We start from the raw sequence: 23,367 nt of genomic DNA on the forward strand, positions 1-23,367 counted from the left end.
TAAAATGCACCAACCTGCCAAAAAATTTAAATTGATATGGTGAAGAGGAACAGACGATTGTAAATGGCATCGTTCATTTTCACCTGATGTGTTTCATTCAAGGGTGTCAATCTTTTAGCCTACTGAAAATGCAAAATAGGGAAACGTTTTCTTTTTTTACCACTTCATGGAAAAAAAACGTTTCTAAAATTCAAATTAAACCTCAGTGCAAATCTCCATGCTACCTCGAACGCACGCTTTTACATTTGGTTGGCTCTTCCGACACGTCAACAACTATCTTGTAACTAGCAGAAGGAATTTAGAGTTTAGAAAAAGACAGCCAGGTACTACACTGTCTGTAATTCCAATTAATTAATTACATATAATTTAGCGGGCAATATTTTAATAAAAATAACACTAATAATAATATAACGATTAATACAATATATACAATATGTAATGTAAAATAACAGGCAATAATATGACACAACAAGGCAATAATACACAATAATGATTGCCGCAGTGCCTCTGGAAAGAGAACATTTCGAGTCAGGTTGTTGGTTGCTAGAATTGTGAGCTCGGTGATGTAGATAAGATGATCTGTAATCCTGCCTACCACCGGGTAGTGCTACACGAAACACATTTACATAGAGAGAATTGGGGTCTTCCCCCAACCCTGAACGCACTATCCTGGAGGTTTGAAAATGTTTTCTTGCATCTCCATTTGCCAAGAAGATTCCAAAGTTATGCAATATGAGCGTAATGGCTTGATGCGGAATGTAACAGAATCTGCGAAGTACATTTACTTTCAAAACCATGGAACTAAACAGGTAAAGAAACTACCATCATTTGAGACTGTTATTAAAGTAGTACGAATGTTCCTGTAAACAAAGCAGCCTGCTTCAGAGTCCTTGCACATTTTTTTTTGTATACCTTGTCGAGGCTCTTATGAGAGCTAACACACAATGCACAGTAAGGGGGGCATGAGACAAGCGGACAAAACAGTAGGGAACAGAGACATCAGGAGATCTGTGGAAGGGAGAGGGATGGGGTGGAGAACAAGGGGAATACAAGATGGACATTACAGGGACTTTCAGGAAGGAAAGCATGGAATTTGAAGGAGGTGGGTTTGGGGTGGATTATTGGGGGTAGAAAAGATCGAAGATTTGGATTTGGATAAGAGGTGGTGGTGAACAGCTGTTTTGAAGGCCTGGAGGGACAAATGGGATTGAACAGAGTGTGGGAGTTTATTCCAAAGGTGGGAAAAAGAGTAATGAAAGAGTGAAGGTGAGCAGTGATTCATGATTTTGGTAGTTTTACCAGAAGGGGCTTGTTGGCGGACCTTGAGTGCCCTGCGGAAATATGGTGGGGATAAATCGCAGACACAGCAGGGGGGGCGAGACCGGAGAGGAGACGATAGAAGACAGAAAGACCACCGACCTGCCTGTGGTGAGAGGCCCAAATACTCAGCCTCATCGCGGGAGATGCCAATGATCCGAAATGCCCTGGTTTCGACAGCGTGAAGCCGAGAAAGGTGGGAGGCAGGAGCACCAGCCCAGAGAGGAGAGCAGTACTCCATCAGGCTGCGGACAAAAGCTTTGTACGTGGTCAGAAGCTCAGGTGGGCTGAGGAAGGACTTTGCACGACAGAGGATTCCCAGTCGGCGACTGGCTTTGGAAGCCAGCTTGGAAATGTGGCTTTACCAGGAAAGATCCTGGCAGATCATGAGACCCAGAAGCTTGAAAGAAAGGACTTCTTCCAGAGGATTGTTGAGAAAGTGGATGGGGGGGTTTTTTAAGCGGTCCTTTCATAGAGACAGTGAGAGTGTGAGATTTGTCTGGATTGAAAGACATGTTCCACGTGTTGGACCAGTTTGTGATTTTACCCAGATCTGCAGTGAGCGAAGAAGCTGCTGCTTGCCGGTGTGAGGGATGACAGATTTTACGACAGAGGCTGGAGTCATCAGCAAAGAGATAAAGAGGATTTTCCAGAGAGTCGGAGAGATCGTAGATGAAAATCAGAAAAAGAACAGGGCCCAGAACGCTACCTTGAGGAACTCCAGCCTGGACAGGAAGAGGGGATGAAAGAACTCCACTTAGGGCCACACAGTGACTGCGACAGGAGAGGAAGTCTGTGAGCCATGAGTGGAGATGGCCTTGGATGCCATTGGTGAGCGAAAGAGAGTTTGCTGAGCAGGGCAGGGTGCCAGGCCGTGTCAAAAGCACGCGATATATCTCGGGATATGGCTCTGATTTCATGTCGGCATTGAGGACCTCCATCCATTGTTGGGAGAGCAGAAGCAGCATATCCAGTGTAGAGTGACCTGGTCTGAAACCAAAGTGTTGATCGCAAATCAGGCCATTGGAGAAGAGGAAGGATTTATTGTTTGAGGCGATGGTGGATTCCATAACCTTGCTGATGATTGGGGAAAGGCTGATTGGTCTGTAGTTGCAGGGATCTGTTTTTGCACCTTGTTTATGCAGGGCAGTGATGTTTGCTGATTTCCAAGCAAATGGCAGATGATCTTGAGCAAATGAGAGGGTGAATATAACAGAGAGAGGGTGAGCAAGAGCAGAAGAGCAGATTTTTAGTACACGTGTGCTGATGCCATCTGGACCGGTTGGAGAATCTGAGTCGAGGTGAGAAAGTAAGCTCTCCACCTTGTCAGGAGAAAAGGACACACAGTCCAGGGACAGTTGGGTGTGACTGGGTATGGTGGGTACAGAAAGCGATGGGTTTTGGACACAAGATTTTGATGCAAACACCGAGTTTAGGTATTCAGCCTTTTCACGTGCGGTATCAGCAGTGCGGCCATTTGAGGTAAGGGAGGGGATGGAGGGGGGAACATACACCAGAAACAGATTTGATTAGATGCCACCAGGATTTTGAGGAGGGAGAGAGTTTTGCGAGTTCAGACTTGAGATGAGAAAGATGTTGTTTTCTGGCTCTCCTGAGGGTAGATACACACTTGTTCCGAGCTTTATGGAAGAAACTGAGATTGCCTTCAGTTGGGTTTGCTTTCCATGAGGCAAAGGCAAGTTGTTTCAGTATAACTGCCTCACCACAAGCTTCAGTGAATCAGGGGCTGGAGGATGGGTCGGACAACTGAACACGAGAGGGGATAAATCTGTGCATGAGGGAGAGCAAGTTTCTTTGAAAGAATTCCCAGGATGAGTTGATGTTGGAGAAAGTAGCGAGAGGAGACCAGTCTAGATGTTTGATAGCTTATTGGAGACCCTGCCAGTCGGCTTGAGTGAAATGCCAGACTCGATGGAGGTGAGGTGGTTCTCTGATAATAGCCAGAGAGATGTCCGCTTTGACAAGCATGTGGTCAGAAGAACCGATTGGAGTGGAGGAAGAACAGCAGATATTTTCAGGGAAATTTGTCAAAATCAGATCCAGAAAAGATGGAGTACAATTGGTTGAGATCTGGTTTGGGAAATTGACTGATTGAGTCATTGATGTTGAAGTCAATGATGAAGTCAAAGTCATTGATGTTGATGCGATATGTGAAACACCATTGCAGAATTGAACAGATGCTGGAAAAAAAAGAAGGAACATCCTGTCTCCTTCTCTTGATGACCTGATCAGGCCTAGTAGCATCTCCACCATATCAATGTTGGGCATCCATAACTGTGCAAGTGGACCAGCACAAGACCGTAAATGGTGAATACTTGTGGAAGAGCAGAACGATCCTGGTTAAAAAAAAAGTGTCACAAGGACATCCATGTTTTGTTATGCGGTCCTCTGACGCAGTTGCCATACCAACTCTTCGAGTAATTATGAATCTGCTTCTTGGATTCCTGGCAACCATTGATTCATATCAAACTGACATTGATTAGAAATTAAAATGTACAGAGTCACCTGACAGAAACTGACAGCACTGGCGTTCTTCCTTTCATTTACTCCAATATTTCTAAGTAATTTTCCATTTATTGATCAAAAAGTACAACCGGTCATTTGTTCACTGCTCTCTACCACCATTTTTGATGGTAGTATTTGACCTTTCTTGAAGATAACAACGCTGAGAATGCTGTGTTAATTGAAACATACCAATATGCTTCATACCAATTATGATCATTTATTTATTTATTTATTTATTTACTTATTGAAGTGAAGGATCTAAGATGTATCTTTGCGGTTAACTATTTTATTGAGTTGAAGGATTTTTACAATTTGAGATCATAAACAAGGATGGCTTGATTGTCCAATCGGAGCCATAATATTAATTGTCAAGCCATTTAAAATATATGTATATACATCGTGATGAATTGCGTAATTGGTTTCTCTTAATCTCTCATTCTGTGAGTGTTCGTGGTAAATAGCTGAGCTTACGTAAAGTAGATTTTCAATCACAATACAAAGATTTGTTGCTAAAATATTCCTTGCAATTGAATCACAGCGAGGTAATTTTGATTATCGGGGTTGTTGCACATATTTTTTTCAGGATAGTTAGTTAATTGGACCTTTCAGACCATGGTGCGACCCAGCTTGCCATAGGTCTAGTGTCCAATGCGAGCCTTGTGAAACTGTCACATACTATTGCGTCAGAGGTCCAGCGAACGAGGTCGCTCTGTGCTGGAGTTCTACAGACCTCCGTGAATGACCAAAACGATGTTTGAATTTGTTGCGTTCAGAATTAATATTACAATCCCTCAAGGATCACCCAATAAAATAAACCGAACAACCTCCCCGCTTTCCACCGAACAGTACTACCGTGCATCCATCCAGCATGTAATGTGAGCCTTGTCCAATCCAGAGAATCTTTCCACCCTCTGCTCTCTCCTTATCTTGACTGCTCCTGTGATCAGTAATTTGAGAGCTACTGTGAAATGAGGGACGTTTTTCAGATTGCCATGGCCTGTTGAGCAGTGGTGGCATCATGACACTTTTGAACGTGGCTTGTTGGTGAGGCTGTCTTATTCTGGTTCCTTTCCGACTTGACCTTTCCAGCATTGGCATTGGCACCAAGTTGCCTTATCACTGGTTTAGCTCTTGGAGATATTGGAACACACAAATTATAGAACAGTGTTAAGTCGAATTCCATTGCTGTAGTTTGCAATCATAAATTAATTTGAATGGAAAGTTTAAAATTCAAAATTCTGTTTTTAACTGTTTAAGTGTTTTCTGCAAGCATTTGCCTTATTTATCCTTCCATGCCTCTTATAGGTGTGTCTCATTCCAAAGTCAGCCCATGGTACCAATCCAGCAAGCGCGCAGATGGCTGGGATGCTGGTGCAGCCTGTGGAGTTGGATCGGAATGGCAGCATTGACTCGGCACATCTTCGTGCCATGGTTCGTTTCATTGTACCTTACTTATCTAATGAAGGACATTAATGTTAGACATAGTTCGAAATATTAGGCGGAACAAGAAAGCTTTCCTGCGTCAGAGTGGTGACCTGTCTAGGATTGTAACCCCCACCAGGAAACTGCTTTGGCAGAACTGAACATGGCACATGATGATGATGATGATGATGATGATGATGATGATGATGATGATGATGATGATGATGATTATATACTCCTCACAAAAGATTAAGCAGTAACTTTTAAAACTGTGATATAAACGATGTATTCGACTGGTTTATGCAAACAATGGGAGGAAAGAAAAACAATTAGGAAATTGTACATGCGGCATGTAATGTTACACTTACCATCACCTTGACTAAACAATCCCAGAAATTTGCATTCAAATCACCTCTCCCACAGGATCTGCATAAATGTGAAAACGACCTCAGTCAATATGTTCTAAAATTGACCACCCATATAGTTTAAGCAGTCAACAAATTATGAGGAAAGAGAAAAGGGTGGGACAGGGAGTGGTCGGTTAATAAAAGAAGGAATCTTTATTTTTAGACCACGAGCCCAAGTTTCTGTTTTAAACACATCCAAACCATTATTAGTCTAATCTAAACCAACTTGGGACATTACAATTCAGCTCAGGCAAGTTAACAATGCCCTCTTCCCCAACCCCCATCCAAGCTCTGGGTCTAAGTCAGTTCAGGAACGGTTTGGCATGATTTAACACAAAAATATTTGGCTTGTACCATTGGGATAGTCAAGTCAGAATGTCTTAGATTACCATTTCTTCCCAGCACAATATTAATCCCGTAGTCATTTGTAGGGCACAGCCAAGGTACCGTCATAATGGATCATCAATGAAGAGACCTCGTTAAGGTCACCCAAATGCTACAACCCCTTATGATGATCGTTATCTTGTTAACCTTGCCAGAAAGTCACTCGTTAACAGCGCAATCTCTCCAGAATGACTTTCAAAGAACAATCTACCTTCAGATTTCAATCCACACAATTCAGTACATGTTTTGTACCAATGGCATGAGATCCAGAAGACCATTACTCTCCATCCTTCTAACACAATGCCTTCATCAGCAGCACATCCAATTGGTGACACAGCATCACAGTTGGATAGTGAACCAATCATAGCATCTTATTTTCACAAATGCCTCTCGATTCTCCTGAGACTTCAATGATAGATGTGCTCTGGAGATGACATAGGGAGTGATTTGATAATTGTGCCACTGGACAGCATGATCACTTTGGTTTGGGCATTGGCATTCAAGTTAGCCAAAGAACTGATCTTGTCATCATTTGGAATGGTCACATACAATGGTCAGATTGGGGTCAGATACAGGGATGGGATCATTATGCCTGTTATCATTCCTTTAGCCCAAAAATAAGGATCCAACTTCATCTTTATGGATGAGAACAACAATGCATATTATGCACAAGTTGTTCATGGTGCACTTCAGGACCACAACATCAGTCCCACAAATTGTCCTTCATGATTTCCATTTTTATATCCAACTCGACATGCTTGGTGCATCCTAAAAAGACCAGCTGGTGGTCGGTAAGTCCACTCTGTCTTTCGTTGACCTGCCATTGGCCCTGGTCAAAGAATGACATGACATCTCAGCCATTTCTGCCAATGCAAACCTATCTGTAATTGTTTGCATACTCGATTCGCTGCCAATTTTCACACTCGTTTCAGACAGCCATGTTGTCTTCACATAACAACTTCACGTTCTCATCCAAGAACATCCTGTTTGGTTAAGGAATGTAACGATGAATGTGCTGCTCCTCTTCCACTAAATTATGAACACGATTAAACATCACATTCAAATATTACAAGCCTCATTACTCTTCACGCTTAATGTTTTTTTTCCTGAAGATTATGTATCTACAACATGATAGAAAAAAAATATCTATAATAATGTGTGTGCATGCGTGCGTGTGTGTGTGTGTGCGTGTGCGTGTGTGTCATCTGTAGGGACTCTCCAGGTATGTTGACATGCCATGCCTGTTACGGGCACTGTGGTGGCAAAGTTTCATCCCGTATCTTATGGAGGTTTTATCAGGTCCTTTGTCCTTGTGACTGTTTCTAAAGCAATTTGTTACCGGGTGTGCTTTACAAAGGTTATATGGTTTCTCTTTATGAGTTTCAAAGCAAACAATATTTCATAACACCTGATTTTGAATGTGTTTGCCATATTAACGGGTTTTCTAAATTACCGAGTCAATTTTATTTTTTCCACCCGTCACAGGCAGATGTTAATAAAGGTTAATATTTATGCCCATCTCCTTGAAACATCTATATAAATGCAACATAACATTTTCTCTCTGCTAACCCCCCCTCCACCCCCACAACACTCTCTCCCTCCCTCTGTCTCTCTCTGTCCCATCCTTGCTCTGCCCCTCCTAATACAGTGCAGCACCCTCCCACACATCTCACTCTCTCACTCTCACACTCTGTCTCTCTGTCTCCGGCTGTTTCCGGGAGGTGATTATGTCCAGACGGTGTTTGTCTCTAAAAGTGTCAAGATGGTGTTTGTGTCGAGGCGGTGTTTATCTCTGGTTGGTGTTTCTCTCCAGATGTGTCGAGGTGGTGTTTATGTCTGGACGGAGTTTGTGGCCGGGTGTTGTTTATCTCTGGAATGTGTTTGTCTCCGGACCTGTCCAAACCGTGTGTGTTTGTCTCTGGACATGTCTGGGAGGTATTTATCCCTGGACTTGTCCGTGTGATATTTATTGCCAGACATGTCCAGGCGGTGTTTATCTCTGGATGGGAGTTCCTATCGGACATGCCCGGGCTGTGTTTGTCTCCATACGGCTTGGCTCCAGACGTGTCCAACAGGTTTTGTCTCCGGACGTGTCTGAGCAGTGTTTGTCTCCAAGCGGTATTTCTTTCCAGACTGTGTTTATCTCCGTATATGTCCGGGCGGTGTTTGTCTCTGGGCAGTAGTTACTGTATAATATGAACGGTAGAAAATGGATTTCAGACATTATTTTGTTTCCATCTTCACTGTTTTCTATGTAGAATCATTTTTATAAGACAGTATGGATCGTAATGAACATTCCACCGCATGTCTGTCTTCCCTTACTCTCACATCAGGCTTACTTCCCTTCCCTCACCCCTCCTCACTCTCCCTCCCTCCTCTCTCCCACACTCCTCCTCACTACCCCCTCTGTTCTCTCTATTTTCCCCTCCACCTCCTCACTCTACCTCCATATCTCTCCCCCACCCGGTCCTTCTCTCTTCCCTCTCTTTTTCACCCCCCCCCCAACCCCTAACTGCCCTTATCTCCCTGGACACTCACAATAGTCGTTGGGGATCCCTGGGAATGGAGAACAGAGCAGGTGCCTGCGAGCCGGTATACTTCAGCATGTAACTTGAAGCGCAAATATGCATCGGGGCTCGTTCAATGATGTCTGGGTAACTCTGGTGCTCCGCTAACCAACAGCATTTGGTTCGAGTTCAGCACACGTTCGTGGCTGAAAAGCACTCCCAAGAACCCTCACCCCATAGGAAATATGGAGTTTCATCTTGTGCTGGGGTCTAAGAGCGAATGAGGTCATTTTCAGCTCCAGAGTCTGGTGGGGTGGGGCTACTTCTCGGGGTGGTGTCTACGCACAAATGGGGATGCGCAGAAACACCTACAGAGCCTCATGATCCACTGTCTGGCTCCTTCTTCATTCCGGGCTCCATAAAAAGAGAGCGAATAAGCACCATGTTTCCTCTCTTTTCATCCTGGGTCTTAAGAGTCTTTCTGAGCCGAGCACCGTCATCTTTCCAAACGAGAGCCGAATTGAGAGGGCAGTGCTGAATAATTGCTTGGTCATCATCGGGTCATCGACGCCCGGGCCCCCTTGTCGTTCCACAGTCATCATAATTAAACACATTTGCAGCCTCTCTTATGTGTTCACGTTAAGTCTATCCTCTCACACGTTCTTTTCTTTCTTTTGTTTCTCCAATTGCCCACTCACCCACATTTTCACACCTTACTCTTCTGGTCATTTTGCACGTCCCATGGCCACATCAAAGACACCCCAGTTTTCTTCTTTCCTTTCCGCTCCAAAGCAATTGGGTTGTGTAAGTCTGTCCACCCCACCAGGTACAATGAGATTGTTTTAACCTCAACTGCTTCTCCTCTATCTGGCTATCTCTAATTTCCTCAGGTGTGTGTCTGATGGCACCTGTAAGGTGTATAATATAAGTTAAGATTGCAGAAGTTTATAATGGGTGAACACTGCTCTGAGTCCCCTCTTTTTCTAATAATTGCATTTCTTTTGCCACACACACAATTCCTTGCTTTCCCCTGCCATGCATTTAGTTGAATAAACCATTAACTTCACAAATCGGCATTCGTGGTTGCTTATCAACCTGCCGGGGCGCGGAGTCATCTGTGCCCGCGACCTCATGACTCGGGACCGGGCATTCAAAAGGGACCCAAGTGCTTCCCCTTGTGGCAAGCCTCGAATCGCGACACACACACACACACACACACACACACACACACACACACACACACACACACACACACACACACACACACACACACATATATATATATATATATCCGATACGTAAAAGAAACAGTTAGCGTCCATGGAGCTGCTGAACGAGGTGTCAAACGTCAATGGAAAAAGGTGGGTGAGCCTCCGTTGGGCTCACGGCTATCTCACATGCATGAATGTGTCTGTCCGAAAGAGAAAAAGGCCATCCCATAAGAAAGAGAATCTACTCTTTACCCTTCTCAACGCATTAAAGTTAGAATCACACCAGACATGGGGACGGGTCTATCCTGGACATGCATTTAGGGAAATAACTGTCTGAGGACATGAATGTTTGCATGCATTAGTTGGATCCAATTCTGAAATCCGTAACTATATATATATATATATATATATATATATATATATATATATATATGTATATATATATATATATATATATATATATATATATATATATATATATATATATATATACACATATATATATATATATATCTTCTTCTTCTTTCAGCTGCTCCGGTTAGGGGTCGCCACAGCGGATCATCCGTATGATCTGCATAGTGATTTGGCACATGTTTTACGCCGGATGCCCTTCCTGACGCAACCCTGGTCGCCTCTTACGACACAGGGATATGGTACACCTATTTTAACCGGGGTATACACCGGCCCAGTATACTGGTACTCATTTCGCCGACCTCGGAAGGATGACAGGCTGAGTCAACCCCCCTGGTGTATTAATTCAGTGGCCCAACGGGGCTTGAACTCAGGACCTTTTGGATCCCAAGCCGCTGCCCTAACCACTGCGCCAACACCAGGCTTACAACTATATATATATATATATATATATATATATATATATATATATATATATATATATATATATATATATATATATATATATATATATATATATATATATATATATATATATATATATATATATATATATATATATATGTATATATATATATATATATATATAGCAAATGTTAGACCTATTAACTATGGTATACTTTGCAAGTAGTTGTCTTAGTATGATGAATGTCAGTGTTCGTGGCTCAAAAAATCGAATTTGTTTATCTTGAAACACTTTCTTGGTAATTCCTTCATGTCAGGTGGACAAACACAGGGACAACCTGGCAGCCATTATGGTGACATACCCATCTACAAATGGGGTTTTTGAGGAGAACATTCATGAGGTGTGCAACCTGGTTCATGACAACGGTGGACAAGTTTACCTTGATGGTGCCAACATGAATGCACAGGTAGAGGCATTCTCTTTTGCTGCATTTGGTGTTAATGGCATCATTGTGTACACTTTATGCTTACATTTCTGGTGGTGCTCCAGATAATGTTGCTTCCATTTTTCTTGTTTGTTTGTTTTTACCTATTTTGATGGTTTATTTTCCTGGCTGGTTCAGGAAGTATAAACTCAATGTACTCCCCACAGGAAATTTTAATTAAATAAACTTCCAAATGGGCTGAGGTTGTTATTATGAATTGCATTTGCTGTAAACAGCAATAATTGCATTTTCCTTGTAGTCTCGTAGTCAGTATGCAGTGATTCAGTGACACTAGTCGTTAAGGGAAACGGATTTATTTCAAGCTGAGTGGGTCATAAATGGCAGCCTCAAAACCAAGCCAGCATCCATGAGCACGACAAACCAATCAATCTGCATGGTGGTGACCGCAGAACCAATAAATCGTTTGCCCAAAAAAAAAATAAGGAAAATCGCTAAAAAATATCACAATTCTGGATCATTGCATGCTAAATTAATGATAATATGCAGAACGTTTAACACTTTGCCCAGACAGCTCATATTTAGTGGAACACTGCACTTGGACTGGAAGAAACATGAATGGCTCGCTGAATGGGGTTAAAGGCTCGTTGTTTTGTTTCACTATCCATGTCTTTTCAAAACAGTTATCTGATCAATTCATTGTATACGCTCTAATTATTTGTCATGTTGAAAAAATAATCCTGGTACAAATCCTGGCCCAGCTATAAATTGTCATCCAGGTGTTTCACACCTTTGGCAATTTATCAATGCCTATACCGTCCCTTGGATGGACGTTAAACTGGGTGTCCCATCTGCCAGCATTACGTGGTGTGCGTTAAAGATCCCTCAATATCCTTTTGCAAATAGTAGACAACCAATGCCAGCACCCTGACCAAATTCCTGCAAGGAAGGTGAGAGCAAACCACCCAGGCTAATCCTTTGCAGTGGGGCTGCTTTGGCAACACAGAACCTGTCTTCGAGCTAAACACCAGAAAGGAAAAATAATATTACATAAACCATCAATAATTATATTAACATTGTGTTTTGTGAAGATTGGGAGAGTTATTGCCAGTACCCAGGACCCAGGACTCACAGAAATATAGGATATACAAGAAATATCCAGGAATGAGAGTTGTCGAGTTCCTACCATTTCCTGTTGATACAATTATTGAGTGGCGGCATTGGATATAACACACACACACACACACACACACACACACACACACACACACACACACACACACACACACACACACACACACACACATGGTTGGACGCTTCTCCTTTTACCAATAGATGCAAAAATGTAGTCCAATTTATCTTATGGTCTCGGAATCAAACAAACAATATATATTTGTCATGGCCATCACAGCCCATCCAGCTCCCGTTCCCACCCCACCACCTACTCCTCCTCACAAATGTGATTAATCGCAAATATCATCATTTTATACTTACCCTGTGCTTTGGCAAGCCCCAGATATGACCTTCCCATCAGTATAAAGAAGAAACCAAACCGGATACGGTGTCTCTCTCTGGGAAGTCTGCCTGAATGTTGGGAATGATGGTACCATCGTTCCAAAAGCAGACATCCATTAAATAAACCATCAAGCCTGCCATGTCCACATGAGGTAATCCCGCAGGGTTCAAAGTCCACTTGCTGTCAGGGATGGTCGAAGTTTTGGGTAGAACTCGCCCATCTATGCACCGTCGGGCCTTGCACCGGTCCACGTCTTCTGGAGTTTTTAGTATGGGCAGCTGCAAGCAATCAGCTTTTTGGGTGAGTTCAGAAAATACAACTCTTTAGTTGTGCACAGGCACATCCCTTTCTCGTAGCTACATTTCCAAATATTTGTGGATTCTTTTAAATGCTTTGTGAGCCATTTAAGCTCACAACACTTATCTCGCACAGAAGATATATTTTATGTTGCCCTGAACACCACTGTTTCCTGGGATTTCTGCGCATGTGCACCAAGCATTCTGGGGTGGATTATGTCACTTTGAAAGTCACGTATTAATGAGAAATGCCGTCAGGCGAGAGGGTCCTGGCTATACATTGAGTCTACATCTGTACATTCTGATTGTCTTCCTTTCTTGTAAGATATGTTAGGTCATCGTGTGCTTGACTATACTAGATTTGGACATGATCTGCTTATGATCCATTCTTGCAGGTCGGACTCTGCAGACCTGGAGACTTTGGTTCAGATGTGTCGCACTTGAATTTGCACAAGACATTCTGCATCCCACATGGCGGTGGTGGACCAGGAATGGGCCCTATTGGAGTGTATGTCTGACAGTGAGAGAACAACACCATAACGGAATTGATAATGAGTCATCAAGTCACCTTGCTTTGGTGTTCTATGGGATTAATTAATTGCTACTTCAGCATTAATTGTAAGATTCGATGCACGAGGTATATTTGATTACAATTGCACATTAAACAGTAAATTCGATATAATGTAAGTACATTTTGTACATGTGTTGCAAAGTGACCTCAGTAAGTTGTGCACAGTACACACGACGACATGCTTAGCATATACTGTATCTGTGACATTCTGCTGATTTCAATAGTCATAGATATTTAGTCATTGTATATGGCTCAGTTTCTCGCAGTCCAATACCCAATCGTTGCAAAATTTGCTTCCCTTAGAAACATATTATTTAATTGTTTGGCTATTTGTTCATTTAAAGTAGCAGGTTACATGCCAGCCACAGTTGTGAGCACAGAAAGCCAAAATTGCTCCTTTCTTGAAATATAATTTTCATTCGTAAATATTATAAAATATACTCCAGGATTAAAGAAAGGAAAACGTTATTCATGGTTTTATTCATTTCAATTTTTGGAACCTCCTCTGAAAATTTATTTCCTTTGCCAACTCGCTAGCTGAGGAAAATCAAATGCAGTACTTCATTTTTCCAGCTTTCCTACCCCCTGAGAATACCGTCATTATCATTTTATCTGATCTTTATTTGTTCTTCAGATGTTTGTTTGTTTTTTCAGATGGAATCTTCACCTTTGTTCATGTTTCACTTTCTTTACTCCCAGTAAGAAGCACCTCATCCCATATCTCCCCTGCCATCCCGTCGTACCACTGCAGTCTGGACGTGGTGCCCAGCCACTAGGAACAGTGAGCGCCGCTCCCTGGGGATCCAGTGCTATATTGCCTATCTCCTGGGTTTACATTAAGGTGAGATACACAAATAAATGGCTTCAGAATAGCCAAACTTCACCAGAGCTTTGTAATATTTAGTATTGATTGATTGATTTTGTAGATCAATTTGAAATCCCAGGCATAATAACTTATTTCCGTTCGTACCTCCACAATGATTAAAGTAATATCCTTCAAACTGCGCTTTGGTGTGCGTGCGTGCGTGCGTCTTGGATTGTGTTCGTCATCAGAAATTAGTAATAATTCATCGTCATCAGGACCAAATAGTACTTTGATGATATACATATCGTTGATAATGTTGAGAAATGCAGGGCAAGATTCTTCCGGAAGGAAGCTCCCACACGCCCTCCAAACACCCTGGATAATTAATGTGGGTGATTAACGAGGCTCTGTCATTTACTACATTGTTTACTTTTTCACGCCATCAATGCTGTTATTGGATAACTTTAAAATAAAACTTTTGAACCTATTTTTTAATTCTTTTTTAACTCGGAAATTTTCCATTGCTCCAAAGACTTTCTGTGTCATTTAAGTTACAGAGGCCTGCAAAAGAATTCACCCCCCAACCAATAATGCCACATTTAGATTAATTAATTACGAATGATGTAGAAACAATTTTTCCAAATTTAATTTTTTTATTCATAACTGAAGAGATCAAACGAAACACTGTTTTTGTTGGAGTTACATATCAGGAATACCTGTAAAATCATGTACAAATCAAAATTCACTGGCTGTAAAGGTATCCAGCCCCTTCGGTCAGTACTTGGTGGAAGCACCTTTTGCAGCAATGACTGCTGTGAGTATTTTTGGGTAGGTCTCTTCCAGATTTGCAAAGTGTGATGGTGAAATCTTCACCCATTCTTCACGTGAAAATTGCTCTAGTTCTGCCAAGTTTGATGGGGATCATCGATGGACTGCAATGTTCAAGTCTCACCTTAAATGTTCAATTGGGTTCAAGTCAGGACTATGACTGAGCCACTCAAGAACATTTATTTTCTTCTTATTCAGCCTTTCCAGTGCAGCTTTGTCTTTGTGCTTCAGAACATTGTCCTGCTGTAATGGGAATCTCTGACCCGGTTTCAGATTCATGGCTGATTTAAGCAGGTTTTCATCAAGGATTCTCCGAGACTTTAAACCATCCATTGTCCCTTCTATCCTGACAAGCTTGTCAGTCCCTGCTGATGAAAATCAGCCCCATAACAAGATGCTGCCACCACCATGCTTCACATTAGGGATGGTGTTGATTGGGTCATGTGCAGTGTTAGGTTTGCACCAGACATAACGCTTTAAATTTAGACCAAAAAGTTCCAAAAAAATTTAGGTTTTTAGATGCGTCTTTTTCAGCAATGGCTTCTATCTTTCCACCTGTCCATAGAGGCCACCTTTGTGAAGGGAACGGGATATTTTTGATTGATGAACAGTGACACCCATCTTGGACATAGAGTCTTGCAGATCTTTCAAAGTTATTGTTGGATTTACAGTGATATCCTGAACCAGTTTCCTGCTTGCCTGGCTGCTGAGTTTAGATAGGCGACCTGATCTGGGTAGAGTATGGGTGGTATGTTACATCTTCCACTTCTTAATGATGGATTTCACTGTACTCAAAGGGATAATGAGTGAATTTTAAATCTTATAACCCTCTTCTGAACGGTGCTTCTCCACCACTTTATGTCTGACTTCTATGGAAAACTCCTTTGTCTGCATGTTTGCCTTTTTTTCTTTTTTCTTTTTACTAATACAAGGTTAAGGCTCGTGGAAGAGCTCGGACACAGAACAGATCAAGACACAACATAACAAAGGGAACAGAAAGGGGAAAAGATACCAGCAGGGTGAAGGTAGAAAGTAGATGGAGACAGATAAACAATGGATGCAGGTAATGATGAGGGGTAGGGGAGGGTGCAAGGGGGTGGACAAGATGGATACATAAGCGAAATTTTGGGAGTGATAGCGGTGTTTTAACGGTTGTAGAAAAGATCATGGTTTTGGATGGTGGATGACTTGAGATGGTGGTTAACAGTTGTCATGCAAACTTGGAGGGAAGAATAACATTGAAGAGGATATGGAAGGTGGTTCCACAGGCAGGAAAAAGGAGAATTCCAATGATTGTGGAAGCCTTGGTTTCCATGGCGTCATGCTGAGCAAGATGTGAGGCAGGAGAGCAGGCCCAGATGGGAGAGCAGTTCTCCATGAAGCTGTGGATGAAAGGCTTATATGTGGATAGTACCTCAGGTGTACCAACGAAGTACTTTGCACGATGGAGGATGCCCATTCGGCATCTGCTTTTGGAGGCCAACTTTGAAATGCGGCTTGCCCAAGAGAGATCATGGCAGAGAATGAAACCCAAGAATTTGAGTGATCGAACCTCGTTGAGAGGGTTGTTGAGAAAGTAGATGGGAGTGTTTGCAGTACGGTCCATTCGGAGAGAAAGAGTGAGTGTGTGGGATTTCTCAGGATTGAAAGACATAGTCCAAGTGTTTGACCAGTTTGTGATTTTGTAGAGGCCCGAGGAGAGGGAATAGGCTGCTACCTGTCTGCCAGAAGGATGAGGGATGTCACACCAGAGAGTGGAGTCATCAGCAAAGAGATAAAGATGATTTTCCAGAGTCAGTGAAAGCATTGATGAAGATGAGGAATAATATGGGGCCGAGAACAATGCATTGGGGTACTCCGTTCTTGACAGGGAGGGGAGAAGAAAGGGTTCTGTTGAAAGACACATATTCGCTTTGAGAGTGGAGAAAGTCAGTAATCCAAGAGTGGAATTGGCCTTGTATACCATAAGCAGACAGTTTGGAGAGCAAGGCAGGATACCAGACGCTCGAGATACGTCTAGACAGATTGCCTTGATATCATGTCTGATATTGAAGGCCTCCTTCCATTGTTGGGAGAGTAGAAGCAGCATGTCCATGGTAGAGTTGGTTTGTATGTAGCCTGTGGCTACTGGTTGCATCATTTCTGGAAACAAGGCTGTGCCTCTGATGCAGTGCCCTTGTTACCTGCAAGCTGTTACTTATTTTGCCAACCTCGGAAGGATGACAGGCTGAGTCTGACTCACCTGGTGTTATTTCAATGGTACGACAGGGGCTCAAACTCAAGACCATAAGCTCCCAAGCCAGCTACCTTAACTGTTAAGCCAATACCAAGCTTCCAAGGTGGAGTGACTAGGTCTGAATCCCAAATGATGATCTGAGATGAGGCTGTTGGAGAAAAGGAATGATTTTATGTCAATTGTGATGATGGATTCCATGACCTTGCTGATGAATGGAAGTAAGCTAATTGGTCTGTAGTTAAGGGGATCCATTATTGCACCTCTTTATGCAATGCTGTGATGCTGGCTGATTTCCAAGCAGATGGAAGATGACCTATGGTAAATGACGGGGTAAAAAGGGAAGAGCAGCAGAGCAGGTTTTGAGGACACGTGAGCTGATGTCATCCGGTCCAGTTGCAGAGTCAGAGTCCAAATTTGAAGAAACTTTTCCACCTTCTTAAGTGGATCCAGGAGCGATTGTTTACTAGGAGGAAGGACCATGCCTCAAAGACACAGAATCTAGGTACGCTTTGGTACAACTGGAAAAGGTGGCGAGAGAGGGGGAAAGAGAGGGAGAGAGGGAAAGAGAGGGAAAGAGAGGCAGAGAGAGGCAGAGAGAGGGAGAGAGATGGAGAGAGAGAGGGAGAGAGAGGGAGAGAGAGGGAGAGAGAGGGAGAGAGAGAGGGAGAGAGAGGGGGAGAGAGAGGGGGAGAGAGAGAGGGAGAGAGAGAGAGGAAAGAGAGAGGGAGAGTGAGAGGCGGAGAGAGGGAAAGAGAGGAAAAGAGAGGGAAAGAGAGGCAGAGAGAGGCAGAGAGAGGCAGAGGGAGGGAGAGGGAGGGAGAGGGAGGGAGAGGGAGAAAGAGAGGGAGAGAGAGAGGGAGAGAGAGAGGGAGAGAGAGAGGGGCAGAGAGAGGCAGAGAGAGGGAGAGGGAGAGAGGGAGAGAGAGAGAGGGAGGGAGAGGGAGAGAGAGAGGGAGATATATATTTGGGAGTAAACACCGAATTGAGGCATTGAGTCTTCTCATGAGTGGTGGCGGCTGTGGTGCCATTTGAAGTGAGAGAAGGGATGGAAGGGAAGCATACACCGGAGACAGACTTGACAAGGTGCCACCAGGTTTTATAGGGAGACAAGTTTGAAAGTTCAATCTGAGGTTGGACAGATGTTGTTTTGTGGCTCTCCTGAGAGTAGACACAAATGTGTTGTGGGCTTTGTGGAATGAGCTGAAGTTGCCTTCAGTTATATTTGCTTTCCAGGAAGAGAACGCGAGTTGTTTTAAAGCAACTGCCTCACCATAGGATTCAGAGAACCATGAGTGAGAGGATGGGTGAGATAACTGAAGACGAGATGGGATGAATCTTTGCAGACAGGACAGCGGGTTTCTGTGGAAGAATTCCGAGGGTGAATTCATATCATGGGTGGTAGATATAGGATACCAGTCCTAGTGCGATTGTCGCTTGCTTTGTTGGTTCCCCAAGTGAGTTGCACCTTAAAACTCCATAGATACATGGGGGAGTTTAATTTTTAAGGTAAACCACTGATTACATCCAGGTGAAACCTATTACATTTATTTTATAATCTTTCAAACAAATAATTTGCTCCTAAAGTGATTTAGGGTTAATTAGGCAAAGGGTTTGAGAATACTTATGCAACTGAGAATCATCTGATTTTCTCTGTTATTTAAACTTATTCACATTTTATCTGCATTTTTTTTTTAGCTTTATCACTTTATAGTAGTTTGTGAAGACTCTAGAATCTAGATATTAAGTTTCATTTTAAAGCATCATGAAATAAGCTCAGGTGGCATCAAAATGCTGAAAACTTTGGAGGGGGGAGTGAATACTTTTCAGGCCACTGTATAATATGTTTAACGTGCATTTTCTGGTCACATAAGCTGTACAATTACTATATCAGTTATCCACCTTCTTGCTATCCCACAGATGCCATCGTCAAATTATTGTTTTTATTATTGTATGTTAAAAGCAATTGTTATGTGATCCAAAACAAAATTGTAGAGTGCATCAGTGCATATGTTGTTTTTTTTTTCATCAAAAAGAAGCACCACTTCCTTTATCTAGTTATACACATCCGATCTGTTTGCATTTTGTGATTATTAGAGCATTGTATTTGACATATTATCGTTTCACTACTTGCCTGTAAAGAATTTCATGCCAATTACACATTACCTCTTCTGGGTTGCAGATGATGGGTGCACAGGGCCTGAAGCATGCTACAGAAGTTGCCATTCTCAATGCCAATTACATGGCCAAACGCCTTGACCCCCACTTCAAGGTTCTCTACAGAGGGACAAAAGGTGAGTTGCATATGGTAACACCTCGTCCCCCACCATGTCCTAACCTTCTTTTGCATGATGGATGATCCACCGGGGCAGGCCATAATGGACACAGTATGACAGAGGACTTTAGGGGTTGATCAGTTTAATATTGTGAACTGATGCCATGGCACTGAACTGAAGGTGTGTGTGTGTGTGTGTGTGTGTGTGTGTGTGTGTGCGTGCATGCACGCGCGTGTGCGTGCGTGTGCATGTGCGTGTGCGTGTGCGTGTGTGTGTGCGTGTGTGTGTGTGTTGCCCTTTGCTGATGATGTCTTTCCATATGAGTTCCATGCCGACATCACCTCAAGCACCGTTGCTCGTGAAACATCAGCAAGTTGAACTCTCTTTGTCAATGAAGCTCCTGCCAAACACACTCCAATAATTATCACCCTCTTTCAAAGTCATTGAGGTCTCCTCTTGTCGTCATGCTAGCCATAAGTATACAGTAGGCCAATAATATGACCAGGCCTGTGCAAAATTTCTATCCATGACCCTAAACATTCTGGGATGTTATGTGCTTCATTAACACATGGGCCACACCTGTGTGGAAGCCATTGTTTTCAATATACCTGGTGTCCCTCATTTACCCAGCTGTTTCCATTCATTTTTGTCCACTACCTGTGTGTATACATACTGTATATGATATATACTTGTGAGGTACCCATGCTACATATGGCTGGGAGCCCAAAATCGGAAACAAAAACGTTTTGGCAAATTTTATGAAAACTCTCACCCACTTTGGGACACGTGTAACTGGGTCGGATTAAGACACCCTCGGGCCCTGGCCACTGCATCTGTAAAGCCCTCCCTACTCTCCATTTTGTATTTACAAAACAACTACATCTCCCTCCTTCCCTCTTTCTCCCCCTCACTTTATTTATCTGTCAGCGAAGCGACGGGTTGGATTTGCCAGTTTCAAATGAAAGCTTAATTTGTTGAAATACTGATATTAGTACATAATCAGAAGTTTGTATGTTGTTGGTAGACATGTTATTGGACGATATTTGAGAGGTCGGTGGGATTCTTCAGATCTTGGGATGAGGAAGGCGTTTCCCTCTGTGAGTCACTCATCCATTGTTGGTTAAAAACTGCCTCTCTGGGATTTCATCACAGCAAACTGGGAAATAATTACACGATCAAACATGAATAACTCCTGATGAAATCTCAAGTTCTAAATACTAAAATAAATAAATCATTGTTTACCGACAAAATATATACATTCCAGCTGGACGACGTGAAAGTTTGTAGCGGTTGTAAAAGTAAAAGTTGTAAAAGTGATGACGTCGCCAGCTGACGGTGGGCCAACGTTGGCCTGTCAGACAAAATCAGGTCGGCCTAACGTCGGGGCTGACATTGGCCCTATGTCGGCCTAAAGTTGGTGTGTTCACCGGGTTATCACCCATTTAGCACTTCCCTATATTAAATGGGCTGCTGCTCACCATGAGTGTGCTTTATACCTCCCACCAAGTAATAATTAGTGTGGTGTATTGGCGAACGTGTGCAAGGCACAATCGGGGAGCGTTGTGGGGGCGTGGAGGTGTGGTGTTGGTGGTCACGTGTCCGCAAGGCTTTTAGGTGTTTGCGCCGCTTGAGGCGTGTGTGTAGTCTGCAGTAGTGTGCATTCGGACGGGCAATAAACAGAGTTCGACAACCCTCACGACTATCCGAGTCCTACTGCCCTCCGGACATTACATTGACGACGAGTCTGTTTCGGATCGACATGTGCAGAGTGCCTGGGTTTCATCGGTATTGACTTGGAGTCTTTGGCTGGGGCAATTGGATTGTCAAGCGCGCGGAGCGCCGGGGAAATCAGCGCAGCTGGCGTGGGTCGAGTTCGACCACCTGGCGAGAAGCCCAGGGAAGCGCGTCACGAGTTTCGCGTGCCCGCACGCACAGTCTTCGGTGCGGGTCGAGTCCTGCAGCCAGACGTCTCGCCGTCACCTGCGAATTCGCGTCGAGTGAACTGCAGGACGGCTTGAGGATGGCGGAAGGTCGGGGCACGGCGCACGGTCGAGTGCCCGTCTTCGTCGGAGACGACTTCGAGTTGTTTTCAGAACAATTGGGATGCTATTGCCACGCGAATGATGTCAACGACGAGAGCAAACGCAAATCGATCTTGCTCGCCTCGCTATCAACGAAACATTATCGGCTACTAAGTGATTTGGTAGCGCCGGATAAGCCCAGTGATGACGGGCTGTCGTTTCAAGACGTGGTAGGGAAGATGAAAGCCCACATGGCGCCGGAGAAGTCATTGCAGCTGGCTCAGTACCAGTTCGATCACCTCGCGAAGGGTGCGGAGGAGCGCGTCGCAGATTTCGTGGCGCGGGTGAAGCATTCGGCCATGGCTTGCAAGTTCACGGCGAGGAGCGTCCAGCTCGACTCAGAGATCGCTTTATTTCTGGGCTGCAAGATGTGAAGATGGTGTCGGCGATCCTGAGAATGCGAAGTGTCGACATTACATTCGACTCAGCGGTCGAGACTGCTTCAGCTGTCGAGCAGACACTCACAGATGTCCGCGCCATCGCCGGCCAGGACACGATGGGTGATTCCAGCTGGGGCATGTCGGGTGACCCCGGGGTCCACGCGATGACCGAGGTGCCCCAGGTCACGCGCACTTCTTTCGGTGCGAGCCGTGGGCGCGCGGGAAGCGAGATAGACCCCCAGGGGTGCTGGGGATGTGGTGGACCGCACCTGCAGCGGGTGTGCCCATATAAGAACACCGTGTGTTTGCATTGTCACAAGGTGGGACATCTGAAGCGTGTGTGTCGAATGGCGGGGGCCGCCGTTAAGGTCTTGGATAGCGCGGTGTGGGACGACCCCAGCGACCTGGGGAGCAGCCTGCAGCCAGGGCATAGCGATCCTGGCGGCCCGGAGCAAGAAATGCAACCAATGTTGAGCCTGTTTTCAATTGGTCCGGAGGTGACAAGACCAATAACAGTGGAGGTCGAGGTGAATGGGGTGCCGATCGTGTTTCAGGTTGACACCGGGGCTGCAGTGTCGGTCATGGGCGAGCGGACTGCTCGTGACCTTTGCGGTGTTCACCTGGTCAAGACGACCTTGTCGCTGTGCACGTACACCGGCGAAGCGATTGCACCACTTGCTGTGACAGACGTCTCGGTGGTATACCAAGGTCAGAGTGCTCTACTCTCATTGTTTGTGGTACGAGGGGAGGGGCCCGCCCTCTTGGGCCGGGACTGGCTGGCTCGCCTCAGGCTAGACTGGATGGCGCCAGCCGGTGACCTTGAGCGGCCCGTGCTGGGCCGGTTGGGGGTTCTACGTGAGGAGGGGGAGTTTCCTGTTTCGGAGTTCGTACCTCCAGGTGCACCTGTGCCTCCTTTGGGGCACATACCTCCGTTTGGGCCCGGGCCTCCCTCGAGACCCGAGGGCGAGGTTCCGGCGACGGGGGCCGCGACGATGCAGCATGGGCTGCCGTTCATTGCTTCCTGCGACGATGATATACAGTTCTGGAGCAACGGGAGCCATGCCAGCTGCGACGAACTCTCGCGCTTCGGCTGCGCTCGTGATCCAGTGCACACCCGTGTCGTTCAGGCGATTTCAGCGGGGGATTGGAGCGAGCCGGTCACGTTCAAGAAGTTCGCGGAACGCGACCATCGACATCAAGCAAGTCATCTCAACGTCATGACAACCAAGAAGCGTACACACGATGTGATTCATAAATTACTAATTGTTGTGTATTTGATTCTCAGTGCACGAGTGATTCAGTTTAGCGTTGTTAAAGCTGATGCTGACAGTCCGCGTGTGAGCATAAT

The 23,367-nt window shown here is 44.3% G+C and overlaps 1 protein-coding gene across 2 annotated transcripts in view; it reads left to right on the forward strand.

Moving 5' to 3' along the window:
* Positions 1-23,367, forward strand: part of GLDC (glycine decarboxylase) — a 188,413-nt gene that overhangs the window by 138,725 nt on the left and 26,321 nt on the right. For both annotated transcript variants that reach the window (XM_085883719.1, XM_085883720.1), the window contains 5 exons: positions 5,149-5,274; positions 10,908-11,057; positions 13,241-13,353; positions 14,116-14,257; positions 19,465-19,576. In XM_085883719.1, coding sequence (XP_085739845.1) covers positions 5,149-5,274; positions 10,908-11,057; positions 13,241-13,353; positions 14,116-14,257; positions 19,465-19,576 — 643 coding nt within the window. The remainder of the gene's footprint in view (positions 1-5,148; positions 5,275-10,907; positions 11,058-13,240; positions 13,354-14,115; positions 14,258-19,464; positions 19,577-23,367) is intronic.

Source organism: Eptatretus burgeri, chromosome 6 (assembly GCF_056783735.1).
Source record: "Eptatretus burgeri isolate ZD-2024b chromosome 6, Ebu_testis_v1, whole genome shotgun sequence".
NCBI lineage: Eukaryota > Metazoa > Chordata > Myxini > Myxiniformes > Myxinidae > Eptatretus > Eptatretus burgeri.